The sequence below is a fragment of the Oncorhynchus clarkii genome, chromosome 21, assembly GCF_045791955.1.
Source record: "Oncorhynchus clarkii lewisi isolate Uvic-CL-2024 chromosome 21, UVic_Ocla_1.0, whole genome shotgun sequence".
Classification (NCBI taxonomy): domain Eukaryota; kingdom Metazoa; phylum Chordata; class Actinopteri; order Salmoniformes; family Salmonidae; genus Oncorhynchus; species Oncorhynchus clarkii.
In genome coordinates this window covers 53,114,320-53,132,746 of record NC_092167.1, presented here as the reverse complement: position 1 = coordinate 53,132,746, position 18,427 = coordinate 53,114,320, and the positions used below count along the sequence as shown (strand labels likewise).

Sequence of the window (18,427 nt, the reverse complement as noted above, 5' to 3'; positions counted from 1 at the left end):
ATTGCACGGCCTTCGTTGTTTTTCTTTCTATTGAATATGCTATTGTCCGGTTTAAATATTATTGATTATTTTGACAATTGAAAACCTGAGGATTAATTAATTACCGGTACTTTTAGGATGTATTAGTTTGCATGTTTTGACTGCCTTGGAGCCAGTGGATTACTGAACAAAACGCGCCAACAAAACAGAGTTTTTGGGATATAAAGAGGGACTTTATCGAACAAAAATAACATTTACTGTGTAGCTGGGACTCTTGTGACTGCAACCATATGAAGATCTTCAAAGGTAAGTGATTAATTATATCTGATTACAAAAGTTTATCTGACTTTTGTAATTCCTTTACTTGGCTGTAAAATGCTTTTGTAAGCGGGGCGCTGTCCTCAGATAATCGCATGGTATGCTTTCGCCGTAAAGCCTTTTTGAAATTTGACAAAGCGGCTGGATTAACAATAAGTTCATCTTTAAACCGATGTATAACACTTGTATATTTTAGGAATGTTTATTATGACTATTTCTGTATTTTGAATTTGGAGCTCTGCAATTTCACTGGATGTTGTCGGGGTGGGTTGCTAGCGGAACGCCTGCGGGAGAAAGGTTAACGACCGTTCCACAGTTGCATGTTCATTCATTGTTTATGGTTCATTAAACAAGCATAGGAAACAATGTTTAAACCCTTTACAATGAAGATCTTTGAAGTTTTCTTAGATTTTTACGAATTATATTTGACAGACAGGGTCCTGAAAAAGGGACGTTTATTTTTTTGCTGAGTTTATATAGACACACACATATATACACACACAACCACATACCAACAGAATTAATGATAACACACACATACCTCATCTGTGATCTGTGAACCAAACGTCACCCATGTTCCTGTGGAAAGAGAAAACTGTCAAACACACACGTAGTATAAGGTTGTGTGTGTGTGTGTGTGTGTGTGTGTGTGTGTGTGTGTGTGTTCTACTCACCTAACCCTAAACATGAAACTCTGAGACCAGATTTTCCCAGATTCCTGAAACAGATCAATCAATCATTTAACATCCTCAATGTGTGTGTGATTGGTTAGCTGAACTGAATCACATGATCAATCAGTCAATCACCCATCTGTGCTCTTTGACATTGCATGCTCAGATAACAAATGTGTTTTTCTTAATGTTTACATATCCTGCGTTACTCATGTCATATGTATATACTGTATTCTATACAATCTACTGTATCTCAGTCTATGCCGCTCTGACACTGCCCGTCCATAAAGCATAACTACAAAGATTACATCATCACACAAAACGCTAATTGTTTTGCACATTATGCTCTCATAGTCTCACTGCAGAATTAGACGTTTATCCAAAGTCACGTTTAGAAGACTTTTAGTTGCTCCTGATGCTCTGGTTCGTTACATTTCTCTGACGTCACATTAAGAGAGTTAAGTTTAGGCCCTCATTCTGAATGTTTAAGGTAAGGGTTAGGGTTAGGTTTACATTTATGGGTTAGGGATAGGGATAGGGATAGGGTTCGGGTTCAGGTTAGGGTAAGGGTAAGGGTTAAGGTTTGGGATAGGATTATGGTTGGGGGTTAATATTTGGGATAGGGTTAAGGGTTAGGGTTAGGCTTAGGGTTAAGTTTTGGGATAGGTTTAGGGTTAGGGTTAAGTGTTAGGGTTAGGGTAAGGGTTATGGTGTGGTATAGGGTTAAGGTTTGGGATAGGGTTAGGGTTAAGGGTTTAGGGTTAGGGTTTGGGATATGGTTAGGGTTAACAATTAGGGTTAGGGAAAACTGTTAGGGTTAGGGTAAGGGTTAAGGTGTGGTATAGGGTTAGGGTTAGGTTTAAGTGTTAGGGTTAAGGGTTAGGGTTAGGAGACCCAACAATCAGGAAACAACAGGCCCAACAATCAGGAAACAACAGGCCCAACAATCAGGAAACATCAGGCACAACAATCAGGAAACATCAGGCACAACAATCAGGAAACATAGTCCCAACAGTCAGGAAACAACAGGCCCAACAATCAGGAAACATCAGGCACAACAATCAGGAAACAACAGGCCCAACAATCAGGAAACATCAGGCACAACAGTCAGGAAACATCAGGCACAACAATCAGGAAACAACAGGCCCAACAATCAGGAAACAACAGGCACAACAATCAGGAAACTACACACTATCACCATGACCATCAATCTCTCTCTCTCTCTTTCTTTTACACTGAGGATATTTTTGCAGAATTCTTAGTTGTACACTGAGTCTCAATTTGGTTTTTGTCCCATTTTGTGAATTCTTGGTTGGTGAGCGGACCCTAGACCTCACAACCATGAAGGGCAATAGGTTATATAAACAATCCAAAATATTACACACTTACACACACAGATACACACACAGATACAAATACACACACTCACGGAGAGACACAAACACACACACACACAGATACAAACACACACACACACACACACACGGAGAGACAAAGACACACACAGACACAAACACACACACACAGGGAGAGACATACACACACAGAGATACAGATAAACACACAAACACACACCCACACACACACAAACACACAGGCACGCACACACACACAAACACACACACACAGAGATACAAAAACACACACACTAACAAACACACACAAACACACACACACAGAGATACAAACACACACAAACAGACACACACAAAGATACAAACACACACAAACACACACACACACACACACACACACACACACACACACACACACAAAATCTGACACAGCTGCTGGATTAACTTCTTAAGGTATAGGGGGCAGCATTTTCACTTTTGGATAAATAGCTTGCCCAATTTCAACTTCCTGCTACTCATGCCAACAATATAAGATAGTAATAGTATTAGTACATTTGGATAGAAAAAACTGTGTAGTTTCTAAAACTGTTTGAATCATGTCTGTGAGAACGACAGAATTTATGTAGCAGGCAAAACCCTGAGGACTAACCGTTCAGATTTTTGAGGTCTGTCTGTTCAGTGAGTGCTCATCGGGAAACTATATTTCTTAGGCACCGCTTCCATTGGATGTCACCAGTCTTTGGAATTTGGTTGAGGTTATTCCTTTTTGCAATGAAGAAGTACGGTCATCTAGGAAATGGGTAACACTGTTGAGTGTTTCGCACGACTTGAAAAGTAGTAGTTAGTTTCCTCTCATCCTCTATTGAAAACAGATAGACCCGTCTTCAATTTGATTAATTATTAACGTTTAAAAATACCTAAAGTTGTATTACAAAAGTAGTTTGAAACGTTTTGGCAAAGTTTACAGGCAACTTTTGAGATATTTCTAGTGACGTTGCGCAATTTGGAAGCTGTTTTTTTCTGGATCAAACGCGCCAAATAAATGGACATTTTGGATATATATGGACGGAATTAATCGAACAAAAGGACCAATTGTGATGTTTCAAGAAGACACTGGATGAACACCAGAGAGTGTCGCAGGAGCAGATGTGACAGTACCCCCCCCTACAGACGCCACCTGGCGCACGACCTGGCTTGTCTGGGTGTGAGGTATGATAATCCTGTAAGAGGGAGGGATCCAGAATGTGACGACGGGGCACCTAGCAGCGCTCCTCCGGCCCGTATCTGTGACCCCAAAGGCGCACATCCAAAAGCTGCCGGACGGTATAGGCAGGATGGTCGAGAGAGGAGCTGCCAAACAAGAGTAGTCACGGATGAATCTTCTATAAAAATTGGCAAACCCCAGGAAACGCTGTAACTGCTTCAGATTCGCGGGCACAGGCCACTCTGTGACTGCCCTAACCTTGGCAGGGTCCATTCATAGCTGACCTTGAGCAATAATGTAACCCAAGAAGGACACAGAGGAAACCTGAAACTCACATTTCTCAGCCTTAACAAATAGCTTATTCTCCAACAGCCTTTCGAGAACTTAGTGGACGTGTTGCTTGTGAGCCTCAAGGTCCTTCGAAAAAATAAGACTGTCATCCACATAGACAAAAACAAAACGGCCAATGACATCCCTAAGGACATCATTAACCAGGGATACTTGCTCCTGACAGTGATACTATTCAAACCACGGAAGTCTATCATGGCCTCAGTGACCCATCCTTCTTCTTGACAAAGAAGAACCCCACCAGAGAGGAAGAAGGCCTGATATGTCCGACAGCCAGGGAGTCCTGGATGTATTCCTCCATGGCCTCAAAGAAGAACCCCAACAGAGAGGAAGAAGGCCTGATATGTCCGACAGCCAGGGAGTTCTGGATGTATTCCTCCATGGCCTCAAAGAAGAACCCAGCTCCCACCGGAGAGGAAGAAGGCCTGATATGTCCGACAGCCAGGGAGTCCTGGATGTATTCCTCCATGGCCTCAAAGAAGAACCCCAACAGAGAGGAAGAAGGCCTGATATGTCCGACAGCCAGGGAGTTCTGGATGTATTCCTCCATGGCCTCAAAGAAGAACCCAGCTCCCAACAGAGAGGAAGAAGGCCTGACATGTCCGACAGCCAGGGAGTCCTGGATGTATTCCTCCATGGCCTCAAAGAAGAACCCAACAGAGAGGAAGAAGGCCTGATATGTCCGACAGCCAGGGAGTCCTGGATGTATTCCTCCATGGCCTCAAAGAAGAACCCCAACAGAGAGGAAGAAGGCCTGATATGTCCGACAGCCAGGGAGTCCTGGATGTATTCTTCCATGGCCTCTTGCTCAGGGCCAGAGAGGTTATACAACCTGCTACTAGGGAGTGGAGCTCCAGGCTGAAGCTTGATAGCACAGTCGTACGGCCGATGAGGCGGCTGAGATGGGGTGTGGTGCTCTCGAGATGGTACAGCAGAGTAACAGGATCTTGAATAATCATAAATGGCTAGAATCATGAACTGATTGACTGAGCAGAGATTACAATCTGGCAGTTTGGAAGAGTCAGGACTGAGTATTTGTAGAGGTTTTTTTTATTTTTATTTTTTATTTTTTTATTTCACCTTTATTTAACCAGGTAGGCTAGTTGAGAACAAGTTCTCATTTGCAACTGCGACCTGGCCAAGATAAGGCATAGCAGTGTGAACAGACAACACAGAGTTACACATGGAGTAAACAATTAACAAGTCAATAACACAGTAGAAAAAAGGGGAGTCTATATATACATTGTGTGCAAAAGGCATGAGAAGGTAGGCAAATAATTACAATTATGCAGATTAACACTGGAGTGATAAATGATCAGATGGTTATGTACAGGTAGAGATATTGGTGTGCAAAAGAGCAGAAAAATAAAAATAAATAAATAAAAACAGTATGGGGATGAGGTAGGTGAAAATGGGTGGGCTATTTACCAATAGACTATGTACAGCTGCAGCGATCGGTTAGCTGCTCAGATAGCAGATGTTTGAAGTTGGTGAGGGAGATAAAAGTCTCCAACTTCAGCGATTTTTGATTATGGAACAAGTAGGGATTTGCTCTGACTCCACCACACCTGTCTCCAACCACACATTCACACAGAGAAGGAGAAGGAGAGAGGGAGAGTGTACAGTGGGACTAACTGCAGGTCAAGAAGACATGAGATGAACACCAGAGAGTGGAGCAGGAGCAGATGTGACATTACTAGGGGCCGAGCTCCCTGCTATCCAGGACCTCTACACCACGCAGTGTCAGAGGAAGACCCTAAAAATGGTCAGACTCCAGCCACCCAAGTCATAGACTGTTCTCTCTCCCCCTGCATGGCACCAAGTCTGGAACCAACAGGACCCGGAACAGCTTCTATCCCCAAGCCAAAATACTATAAATAGTTTGTTAAATAATTAACAAAATAGCTACCAGGACTATCTGCATTTACCCTTTTTACACTAACTTTTTGAGACTTCTTTTTTTTATATAAGCTGCTGCTACTGTTTATTATCTCTTTATTTCTAGTTATATGTATATATCTACTTCCATTACCTCGTACCCCTGCACATCAACTGGTACTGGTACCCTGTTTATATAGCCATGTTACTACCTCGTACCCTTGCACATTCACTCTGTACTGGTACACTGTTTATATAGCCATGTTACTGCCTCATACCCCTGCACATTCACTCTGTACTGGTACACTGTTTATATAGCCATGTTACTGCCTCATACCCCTGCACATCGACTGGTACTGGTACCCTGTTTATATAGCCAAGTTACTACCTCATACCCCCCTGCACATCGATTGGTACTGGTACCCTGTTTATATAGCCATGTTACTGCCTCATACCCCTAAACATCCACTCTGTACTGGTACCCTGTTTATATAGCCATGTTACTGCCTCATACCCCTGCACATCCACTCTGTACTGGTACCCTGTTTATATAGCCATGTTACTACCTCATACCCCTGCAGATCCACTCTTTACTGGTACCCTGTTCATATAGCCATGTTACTACCTCATACCCCTGCACATCCACTCTGTACTGGTACCCTGTTTATATAGCTATGTTACTACCTCATACCCCTGCACATCCACTCTGTACTGCTACCCTGTTTATATAGCCATGCATCTACCTCATACCCCTGCACATCGCCTGGTACTGGTACCCTGTTTATATAGCCATGTTACTACCTCATACCCCTGCACATCCACTCTATACTGGTACCCTGTTCATATAGCCATGTTACTACCTCGTACCCCTGCACATCCACTCTGTACTGGTACACTGTTTATATATCCATGTTACTACCTCATACCCCTGCACATCGACTGGTACTGGTACCCTGTTTATATAGCCAAGTTACTTCCTCATACCCCTGCACATCCACTCTGTCCTGGTACCCTGTTTATATAGCCATGTTACTACCTCATACCCCTGCACATCCACTCTCTACTGGTACCCAGTTTATATAGCCCTGTTACTATCTCATACCCCTGCACATCCACTCTGTACTGGTACCCTGTTTATATAGCCAAGTTACTAACTCATACCCCTCACATCCACACTGTCCTGGTCCCCTTTTTATATGGACATTTTACTACCTCATACCCCTGCACATCCACTCTGTACTGGTACCCTGTTTATATAGCCAAGTTACTACCTCATACCCCTGCACATCGACTGGTACTGGTACACTGTTTATATAGCCAAGTTACTTCCTCATACCCCTGCACATCCACTCTGTCCTGGTACCCTGTTTATATAGCCATGTTACTACCTCAAACCCCTGCACATTCACTCTGTACTGGTACCCTGTTTATATAGCCATGTTACTTTCTCATACCCTTGCACATCGACTGGTACCCTGCTGCTATAACTTGTTGGGGATAGGGGGCAGTATTTTCACTTTGGATGAATTGCGTGCCCATAGTGAACTGCATCCTACTCTGTCCTAGATTGCTAATATATGCATATTATTATTACTATTGGATAGAAAACACTCTGAAGTTTCTAAAACTGTTTGAATTATGTCTGTGAGTATAACAGAACTCATAGGGCAGGCATTCTTCCAAACAAGAAGTGACATTCTGAAAGTTGGGACAACTTTGACGTCATCGCCCCCTCCTTTCCCAACAAGAAATGGATCTGGAAGCACTTCCTACGCCTTCCACTAAATGTCCTCATTCAGTAGAAAGTGGAATGGAGCATTTTTATTTTTATTTTATTTATTTCACCTTTATTTAACCAGGTAGGCTAGTTGAGAACAAGTTCTCATTTGCAACTGCGACCTGGCCAAGATAAGGCATAGCAGTGTGAACAGACAACACAGAGTTACACATGGAGTAAACAATTAACAAGTCAATAACACAGTAGAAAAAAGGGGAGTCTATATATACATTGTGTGCAAAAGGCATGAGAAGGTAGGCAAATAATTACAATTATGCAGATTAACACTGGAGTGATAAATGATCAGATGGTTATGTACAGGTAGAGATATTGGTGTGCAAAAGAGCAGAAAAATAAATAAATAAAAACAGTATGGGGATGAGGTAGGTGAAAATGGGTGGGCTATTTACCAATAGACTATGTACAGCTGCAGCGATCGGTTAGCTGCTCAGATAGCAGATGTTTGAAGTTGGTGAGGGAGATAAAAGTCTCCAACTTCAGCGATTTTTGCAATTCGTTCCAGTCACAGGCAGCAGAGAACTGGAACGAAAGGCGGCCAAATGAGGTGTTGGCTTTAGGGATGATCAGTGAGATACACCTGCTGGAGCGCGTGCTACGGATGGGTGTTGCCATCGTAACCAGTGAACTGAGAATTTGTGTGTGAACTTTGACCTAATGGAAGGGGAAATAGTCAGTGTCCCGACAGAATGCCATTTTCCTGTGGCGCATTTCTCTGTGGGTGCTACCGCTGTTCCAGTTGGCTCCAGCTGAAAACGTATGATCCAGTTGGAACGTTACTGGATATATATGATAATAACATCCTTAAGACTGATTCTCTACTTAGTTTGACCAGTTTTTTCGACCTGGAATATATCTTTTGGAAGTTTTCGTGCGAGTTATCTTGGACCAGCAGTCAGTTTTTGGGCACCTGAGCTGAAAGTGATAGCAAATGCAACTACTTGGACACTAGTATTGGACATTATGGAACAAAACAACAATTTATTGTGGAACTAGGAGTCCTTGCACTACATTCTGATGAAAGATCATCAAAGGTAAGGGAATATTTATGTTTATTTATGTTTCTGTTGACTCCAACATGGCGGAGAAATACTGAGCGCCGTCTCAGATTGTTGCAATGTTAGGCTTTTTCCGTAAAGTTTGTAAAAAATCTGACACAGCGGTTGCATTAAGAACCAGTGTATCTTTAATTATATGTAGAACATGTACCTTTAGTCAAAGTTTATGATGAGTATTTCTGTTATCTGGCGTAGCTTTCTATAATTTCTCCGGATATTTTGGAGGAATTTTTGAACATGGCGTCAATGTAAACCGAGATTTGTGGACATAAAAATGCATATTATCGAACAAAACATAAATGTACTGTGTAACATGCCATATGACTGTCATCTGATGAAGATTTTCAAAAGGTTAGTGATTCATTTTATCTCTAATCCTGCTTTTGTGATTTTGTCTTTGCCTGGAAAAAATGGCTGCGTTTTTTCTTTGATTTGGTGGTGGTCTAACATAAATATATGTTGTGTTTTCACTGTAAAACATTTTAAAAATCTGACATGATGGGTAGATGAACAAGATGTTTATCTTTCATTTGAGGTATTGGACTTGTTAATGTGTGAAAGTTAAATATTTCTAAAGAATATTTCTGAATTCCCTGCGCCACCTTTTCAGCTGAACAGGGGGGGGGGGGGGGGGGGGGGGGGTGGAGTTATCCTTGCCATAACAGTAACAGCCTCCAATCTTCTGGGAAGGCTTTCCATTAGATGTTGGAACATTGCTGTGGGGAGTTGCTTCCATTTAGCCACAAGAGCATTAGTGAGGTTGGGTACTGATGTTGGGTGATTAGGCCTGGCTCGCAGTCAGCGTTCCAATTCATCCCAAAGGTGTCAGGGTTCTGTGCAGGCCAGTCAAGTTCTTCCACACTAATCTCGACAAACCATTTTTGTATGGACCTCGCTTTATGCATGGGGGCATTGTCATGCTGAAACAGGAAAGGCCTTCCCCAAACTGTTGCCACAAAATTGTAAGCACAGAATCATCTTGAATGTCATTGCATGCTGTTTCACTAAGATTTCACTTCACTGGAACTAAGGGGTATTGCCCGAACCATTAAAAACAGCCCCAGAAAGTTATTCCTCCTTCACCAAACTTTCCAGTTGGCACCATGCATTGGGTCAGGTAGCGTTCTCCTGGCACCCCCCAAACCCAGATTGGTCCTTTGGACAGGCAGATGGTGAAGCGTGATTCATCACACCAAGGAACACATTTCCACTGCTCCAGAGCCCAATGGCGGTGAGCTTTACACAACTCCAGTTGACGCTTGGCATTGCACATAGTGATCTTAGGCTATTGTGCGGCTGTTCGGCCATGGAAGCCCATTTCCTGAAGCTCCCGACGAACAGTTATTGTGCTGACATTGATTCCAGAGGCAGTTTGGAACTCGGTAGTGAGTTTTGCAACCGAGGACAGACGATTTTTACACACCTACCACTGAGCCGTTGTTGCTCCTAGATGTTTCCACTTCACAATAACAGCACTTACAGTTGACCGGGGCAGCTCTAGCAGGGCAGAAATGTGACGAACTGACTTGTTGGAAAGGTGACATCCTTGCCACTTTGAAAGTCACTGAGCTTTGCAGTAAGACCATTCTACTGCCAATGGTTGTTTATGGAGATTGCATGGCCGTGTGCTTGATTTTATACACCTGTCAGCAATGGGTGTGGCTGAAATAGCGGAATCCACCAATTTGAAGGTGTGTCCACAATCTTTTGTATATATTGTGTAGTTAAAAAAGCATTTTTGCGGATAATACTGTGGTATACTACAACATTCTACAGTAAGATCAACACATGATCGAGGGATACTAAAATGTGTAGTATGATATTCTAGAGTATACTACATTTTACTATAGAATTAGTAAGTACTGTAGTATTCTGGTTTTACTGGTTTAGTTTGGGGGCCATGATGCCTTTATTTCTTAGGGTTTGAACCTTTAGTTTAGGCATGCCTGTTTGCACTTTCCTTTTTGGGATACTTAGCTATTTATTTTAGTCTGAACAAATAATAACCAACTTGGACTGGCTGACTGTAACGTTTGTCGTCCTCGTCTGAGGAGTATGAAGGATCGGAGGACCAATGCGCAGCGTGGTACGTGTTCATGATGATATTTATTAAACTCAGAACACTAAAACAAAAATAACAAAGGGAATGACACGAAACGATACAGTCCTGTCTGGTGAAGACACAAAACAGAAAACAATCACCCACACCACACAGGTGGGAAAAGGCTACCTAAGTATGATTCTCAATCAGAGACAATGAACTACACCTGCCTCTGATTGAGTACCATACCAGGCCAAACACAAAACCACAACATAGAAAAATGAACATAGACTACCCACCCAACTCACGCTCTGACCATACTAAATCAAAGACATAACAAAATAACTAAGGTCAGAACGTGACAGTACCCCCCCCCAAAGGTGCGGACTCCGGCCGCAAAACCTGAACCTATAGGGGAGGGTCTGGGTGGGCGTCTGTCCACAGTGGCGACTCTGGCACAGAACGTGGACCCCACTCCATCATAGTCTCGGCCCACTTAAGTGGTGCATTGGGAGCGGTGACCCTCGTCGCCGACCTCGGACTGGGGACCCCTGCAGCGGGCCCCAAATTGGACAAGAGATTCCGGCAGCACCGGACAGAAGGGAGACTCCGGCAGCGCCGGAGTGAAGGGCGACTCCGGCAGCTCCTGACTGATGGACGGCTCCGGCAGCTCCTGACAGACGGGTGGCTCTGGCAGCTCAGGCCAGACGGGCGGCTCTGGCAGCTCAGGACAGATGGGCGACTCTGGCAGCTCAGGACAGACGGGCGACTCTGGCAGCTCTGGACAGGAGGGAGACTCTGGCAGCGCTGATAGGAGGGAGAATCTGTCGGAATCGCCCTTCCGCTGGACAGGCGGTAGCACCTGGAGGAAGGAGACGGAGTGACAGCCTGGTGCGTGGGGCTGCCACCGGAGGCCTGATGCGTGGAGGAGGTACTGGATAGACCGGACCATGGAGGCGCACTGGAGGTCTCGAGCACCGAGCCTGCACAACCCTACCTGTGCGGCGAGGTGGAACAGACTGCACTGGGCTGTGCTGGCGAACCGGGGACACCGTGCGTAGGGCTGGTGCCATGTACCCCGGCCCGAGGAGACACACTGGAGACCAGATGCACTGAGCCGGCTTCATGGCACCTGGCTCGATGCCCACTCTAGCCCGGCCGATACGAGGCGCTCCGATGTAACGCACCGGGCTATGCCTGCGCACCGGGGACACCGTGCACCTCACGGCATAACACGGTGACTGCCAGGTCCACCTCTCCCCACGGTAAGCACGGGGAGTTGGCTCAGGTCTCCTACCTGACTTAGCCACACCCCTCGTGTGCCCCCACCCAATAAATTTTTGGGGCTGCCTCTCTTCCCAGCCGCACTGCCGTGCTGCCTCCTCATACCACCGCCGCTCAGCTTTCGCTGCCTCCAGCTCTGCCTTGGAGCGGCGATATTCCCCAGCCTGTGCCCAGGGTCCTTCTCCATTCCAGAATCTCCTCCCATGTCCATGAGTCCAGAGATTTCTGCTGCTGCTCGATACCATGCTGCTTGGTCCTTGGTTGGTTGCTGATTCTGTAACGTTCGTCGTCCTCGTCTGAGGAGTATGAAGGATCGGAGGACCAATGCGCAGCGTGGTACGTGTTCATTATGATATTTATTAAACTCAGAACACTAAAACAAAAATAACAAAAGGAATGACACGAAATGAAACAGTCCTGTCTGGTGAAGACACAAAATAGAAAACAATCACCCACACCACACAGGTGGGAAAAGGCTACTTAAGTATGATTCTCAATCAGAGACAATGAACTACACCTGCCTCTGATTGAGTACCATACCAGGCCAAACACAAAACCACAACATAGAAAAATGAACATAGACTACCCACCCAACTCACGCTCTGACCATACTAAATCAAAGACATAACAAAATAACTAAGGTCAGAACGTGACACCGACCAAAAGGAATCAAGACAGCGCTGGCCCTGGACCAAGGTAATATGCTGTTGCCCTGGACCAAGGTAAGATAGCTGGCCCTGGACCAAGGTAAGGCTGCTGTCACCCTAGACCAAGGTAAGGTGCTGTCGCCCTGCACCAAGGACAGGTTGCTGTCACCCTGGACCAAGGTAAGGTGTTGTCGCCCTAGACCAAGGTAAGGTGCTGTCGTCCTGCACCACGGACAGGTTGCTGTCGTCTTGGACCAAGGTAAGGTAATGTCGTCATGCACCAAGGACAGGTTGTTGTCGCCCTGGACCAAAGTAAGGTGCTGTCGCCCTGGTCCAAGGTAAGGTGCTGTCGCCATGGACCAAGGTAAGATAGCTGTAACTCTGGTCCAAGGTAAGATAGCTGTCGCCGTGGACCAAGGTAAGGTGCTGTCGCCATGGACCAAGGTAAGATAGCTGTAACTCTGGTCCAAGGTAAGATAGCTGTCACCGTGGACCAAGGTAAGGTTGCAGTCGCCCTGGACCAAGGACGGGTTGCTGTCGCCCTGGACCGGTAAGGTTGCTGTCACCTTGGTCCAAGGTATGGCTGCTATCTCCCTGGACCAAGGAAAGGTTGCTGTACATCCAACATCTGGTTGCATACCCTTACTTTTCACATTAAAGCATACATTCAGTCAGGATACTGAACCATTCTGTGTGTGTGTCTACTGTCTACCCACCTGTATGGCATAGCGGTCTGTTCTGCAGTACACTCCGTCACCGTGAGGTCACATTCTCTGAGATAGAGTTCCAGCCTCCGTCGCTCCATAAGTGTCCTGGCAGCCTGTAGTATCTGTCCTGCTAGAGCCGACTCCTCCTTTCCTCCTCCCCCTCTCTTTCCCGACCCACTCTTAGCGGTGGCGGATGTTTTGGGTTTCTTACTGAACCCATACAGTGCCTCCACACTGAACTTACCCCCTTTACCGGCTGATGAGCCACAGCCTGCACCCGACGGTCGCCCAGCGGACATGGTGAATCACGGACTGTTACCCCTGGCAGCGAACCCCCTGGCAACCCCTACCTCTGACCCTTGACCCAAAACCCCTGACCTCTCTACTGAGTCCTAGGCCTTCAGTGTGTTCAGCTTGTCCTGTTCCAGGTGATCCTAGATCCAAAAAGCAGCAGACTCTCTGGTTGAATGTTCTAGAAACTCTTTGGTAAATGTTTCTTAACATCCCGGTATCATACCCTCGATGGGTTAAGGATAGACCAACAGGTCACAGTTCTGCCCTCCAACAAGTCAGGGCAGGTTTGGAGGGGAGGTCAGGTTCAAACAGCAGCAGGTTCAAAGGTTACTTCCTCTTCCCAAAATGGAGTCTGGCCGGAGAGTTGAGGGTCCAGAAACAACACTCTATTCTCTTTCTCTCCTGCCATCCATCTGTTCTCCTCACCTCTTTCCGTCGTCCGTTTCTCTTTCACACACTCTCTTTGTTTCTTTCTTTGTCTCTCATTCACTCTATCCGTCTCTCTCTATCCATCCGGATATCTCTCTCTATACGTTTATTATCCCTCTATCTCCATCCCTCTATATCTATTCCTCTAACACCTCTGTCCTTCTCTGTCTCCTCTCTCTCTCTCTCTCTCTCTCTCTCTCTCTCACCCTCCTCTCTCTCCTCTCTCTCTCCCTCCCTCCTTTTTTTTTATCTCTACCTCCCTCTCTTCTCTCTCTCTCCTCTCTTTTTTGCTTTCCCTCTGCTTGATTGACAACAGGATTTGGTAAAAAATACATTTAATGCCCCCCATTACCGTGTGTGTCCAGATTAAGTGAGAGAAACTGGGCAAACCGCCATACCTGACATCTGCACCCAGATTAACATAGTAACACAAACACACACTAGGGTTGTCATGATACCAGTATTGCCATACTCAGAGGTATCATGCAAGGAAACAAAACATGAAGCAGAAAACATTGCCTGAGGAAAACAGTCCTAATGTTGGGAACAAGCAGCCTTATATTGTCCCACAGAATCCTGTTTGATTTCCAAGCTGCAGTACAGTTGAAGTGGGAAGTTTACATACACTTAGGTTGGAGTCATTAAAACTTGCTTTTCAACCACTTCACACATTTCTTGTCAACAAACTATAGTGTTGGATAGTCGGTTAGGACATCTACTTTGTGCATGACAGAACTAATTATTCCAACAATTGTTTAGACAGATTATTTCACTTATAATTCACTGTATCACAATTCCAGTGGGTCAGAAGTTTACATACACTAAGTTGACTCTGCCTATAAACAGCTTGGAAAATTCCAGAAAATTATGTCATGGCTTTAGAAGCTTCTGATAGGCTAATTGACATCATTTGAGTCAATTGGAGGTGTACCTGTGGATGTATTTCAAGGCCTACAAACTCAGTGCCTCTTTGCTTGACATCATGGGAAAATCAAAAGAAATCACCCAAGACCTCAGAAAAAAATTGTAGACCTCCACAAGTCTGGTTCATCCTTGGGAGCAATTTCCAAACACCTGAAGTTACCACGTTCATCTGTACAAACAATAGTATGCAAGTATAAACACCATGGGACCACTCAGCCGACATACCGCTCAGGAAGGAGACACGTTCTGTCTCCTAGAGATGAACGTACTTTGGTGCAAATAGTGAAAAATCAATCCCAGAACAACAGCAAAGGACCTTGTGAAGATGCTGGAGGAAACAGGTGCAAAAGTATCTATATCCACAGTAAAATGAGTCCTATATTGACATAACCTGAAAGGCCGCTCAGCAAGGAAGAAGCAACTGCTCCAAAACCGCCACAAAAAAGCCAAACTACGCTTTGCACCTGCAGATGGGGACAAACATCTTTAAAAAAAATTTTTTTAAATGTCCTGTGGTCTGATGAAACAAAAATAGAACTGTTTGGCCATAATGACCATCGTTACGTTTGGAGGAAAACGGGGAGGCTTGCAAGCCGAAGAACACCATCCCAACCATGAAGCACGGGGGTGGCAGCATCGTGTTGTGGGGGTGCTTTGAGGGACTGGTGCACTTCACAAAATAGATGGCGTCATGAGGAAAAGAAAAGCATGTGGATATATTGAAGCAAAAAAAAAGCTTGGTCGCAAATGGGTCTTACAAATGGACAATGACCCCAAGCATACTTCCAAAGTTGTGGCAAAATGGCTAAAGGACAACAAAGTCAAGGAATTGGAGTGGCCATCACAAAGCTCTGACCTCAATCCCATAGAAAATGTGTGGGCAGAACTGAAAAAGCCTCTGCGAGCAAGGAGGCCTACAATCCTGACTCAGTTACACCAGCTCTGGGCCAATATTCATCCAACTTATTGTGGGAAACTTGTGGAAGTCTATCCAAAATGTTTGACCCAAGTTAAACAATTTAATGGCAATGCTACCAAATACTAATTGCATGTATGTAAACTTCTGACCCACTGGGAATGTGATGAAAGAAATAAAAGCTGAAATAAATTATTCTCTCTACTATTATTCTGGCATTTCACATTCTTAAAAGAAAGTGGTGATCCTAACTGACCTAAGAAAGGGAATTTCAATTTCAAGTATTAAATGTCAGGATTTAAAAAAACATTTGTGTTTAAATGTATTTGGCTAAGGTGTATGTCTCATGATGGTCAGTTGGTGGTTGAAGATATCCCTCTAGTGGTGTGGGGGCTGTGCTTTGGCAAAGTGGGTGGGCTTATATCCTTCCTGTTTGGCCCTGTCCGGGGGTGTCCTCGGATGGGGCCACAGTGTCTCCTGACCCCTCCTGTCTCAGCCTCCAGTATTTATGCTGCAGTAGTTTATGTGCCGGGGGCTAGGGTCAGTTTGTTATATCTGGAGTACTTCTCCTGTCCTATTCGGTGTCCTGTGTGAATTTAAGTGTGCTCTCCCTAATTCTCTCCTTCTCTCTTTCTTTCTCGGAGGACCTGAGCCCTAGGACCATGCCTCAGGACTACCTGACATGATGACTCCTTGCTGTCCCCAGTCCACCTGGCCGTGCTGCTGCTCCAGTTTCAACTGTTCTGCCTTATTATTATTGGACCATGCTGGTCATTTATGAACATTTGAACATCTTGGCCATGTTCTGTTATAATCTCCACCCGGCACAGCCAGAAGAGGACTGGCCACCCCACATAGCCTGGTTCCTCTCTAGGTTTCTTCCTAGGTTTTGTCCTTTCTAGGGAGTTTTTCCTAGCCACCGTGCTTCTACACCTGCATTGCTTGCTGTTTGGGGTTTTAGGCTGGGGTTCTGTACAGCACTTTGAGATATCAGCTGATGTACGAAGGGCTACAGTGCCTTGCGAAAGTATTCGGCCCCCTTGAACTTTGCGACCTTTTGCCACATTTCAGGCTTCAAACATAAAGATATAAAACTGTATTTTTTTTGTGAAGAATCAACAACAAGTGGGACACAATCATGAAGTGGAACGACATTTATTGCATATTTTGCACGCCCAATTTTTCAGTTTTTGATTTGTTAAAAAAGTTTGAAAAATCCAATAAATGTCGTTCCACGTCATGATTGTGTCCCACTTGTTGTTGATTCTTCACAAAAAAATACAGTTTTATATGTTTATGTTTGAAGCCTGAAATGTGGCAAAAGGTCGCAAAGTTCAAGGGGGCCGAATACTGCCCTGTTGGTCCTCTGCTCTATATACAGAGGCTGTTACTGCCCTGTTGGTCCTCTGCTCTATACACAGAGTCTGTTACTGCCCTGTTAGTCCTCTGCTTTATATACAGAGTCCTGTTACTGCCCTGTTGGTCCTCTGCTCTATATACAGAGTCATGTTACTGCCCTGTTGGTCCTCTGCTCTATACACAGACTCTGTTACTGCCCTGTTAGTCCTCTGCTTTATATACAGAGTCCTGTTACTGCCCAGTTGGTCCTCTGCTCTATATACAGAGGCTGTTACTGCCCTGTTGGTCCTCTGCTCTATATACAGAGTCCTGCCACTGCCCTGTTGGTCCTCCGCTATCAGAATGGCCTGTGCTGCCTGGAACTTGCCTGTCAAGGAAGTCGTCTTCATCTGCTCCTCCTCCATCCTGTGATGAAGTAGACGGAGAACAGCAAGACGATTGTTCCAAACAGCGCTGGCCACATGACACAAGTCATGGAAACTGAAGGCAACGGTTGCTATGTGGACTGGAGTGACTGAGAGGTTCGGAGCAGATTGACATAAGGAATTGCTTCTCTGCACTGGTTCCTGATCTCCCGGTGCCTTCATTGCTGGGATTGCCTGTGTCTGCGACGACAGTGGTGACTCCAGCCACTCTGACTCCAGCAGTGGTTTCATCATTCAGTTCAGACCCTTTCCCTCTCTCTGGATCTGAAGGGGCACTTCCTGCTGTGGGAGTGTGGACCTATCGCCGGGAGCAGCGGGCATACACTATCCTGCTTCCATGGACCCGAGAAAGGCTCATTGAATTGTGTGAGGGGTGGGAGTGGGCGGATTTCTCCATTCCCTTCTCTGGCAGTTCAATGGTGAGAAATATCTCAGTCCCTGGTGCTATCCAGGTGAACGAGGGTTTGGGTGACTACTTGACACCAAAAAACACCTCATAATATCTGTCCCTCTGCCCTCCCTAAATCGTGTAATTGAACAGTTCAGCAGTCTTTCAGCCCTCCATAACTGACTACCAGACTATTGAACAGTTCAGCAGACTGTTATCCATCCATAACTGGCTACCAGACTATCAGCAGACTGTTATCCCTCCATAACTGACTACCAGACTATCAGCAGACTGTTATCCCTCCATAACTGACTACCAGACTATCAGCAGACTGTTATCCCTCCATAACTGACTACCAGACTATTGAACAGTTCAGCAGACTGTTATCCATCCATAACTGGCTACCA

At 45.1% G+C, this 18,427-nt stretch overlaps 1 protein-coding gene across 1 annotated transcript in view; it reads right to left on the bottom strand.

Moving 5' to 3' along the window:
* LOC139379529 (voltage-gated potassium channel subunit beta-3-like) overlaps positions 1 to 13,360 on the bottom strand; it is a 64,901-nt gene extending 51,541 nt beyond the window's left edge. The window contains exons 1-3 of the mRNA XM_071122347.1: positions 13,295 to 13,360; positions 972 to 1,015; positions 839 to 876 (exon numbers count right to left, since the gene is read on the bottom strand). Of these exons, the coding sequence (XP_070978448.1) occupies positions 839 to 876; positions 972 to 1,015; positions 13,295 to 13,305 (93 nt within the window). The 5' untranslated portion in view covers positions 13,306 to 13,360. The remainder of the gene's footprint in view (positions 1 to 838; positions 877 to 971; positions 1,016 to 13,294) is intronic.
* Between the last annotated feature and the right edge of the window lie 5,067 nt (positions 13,361 to 18,427).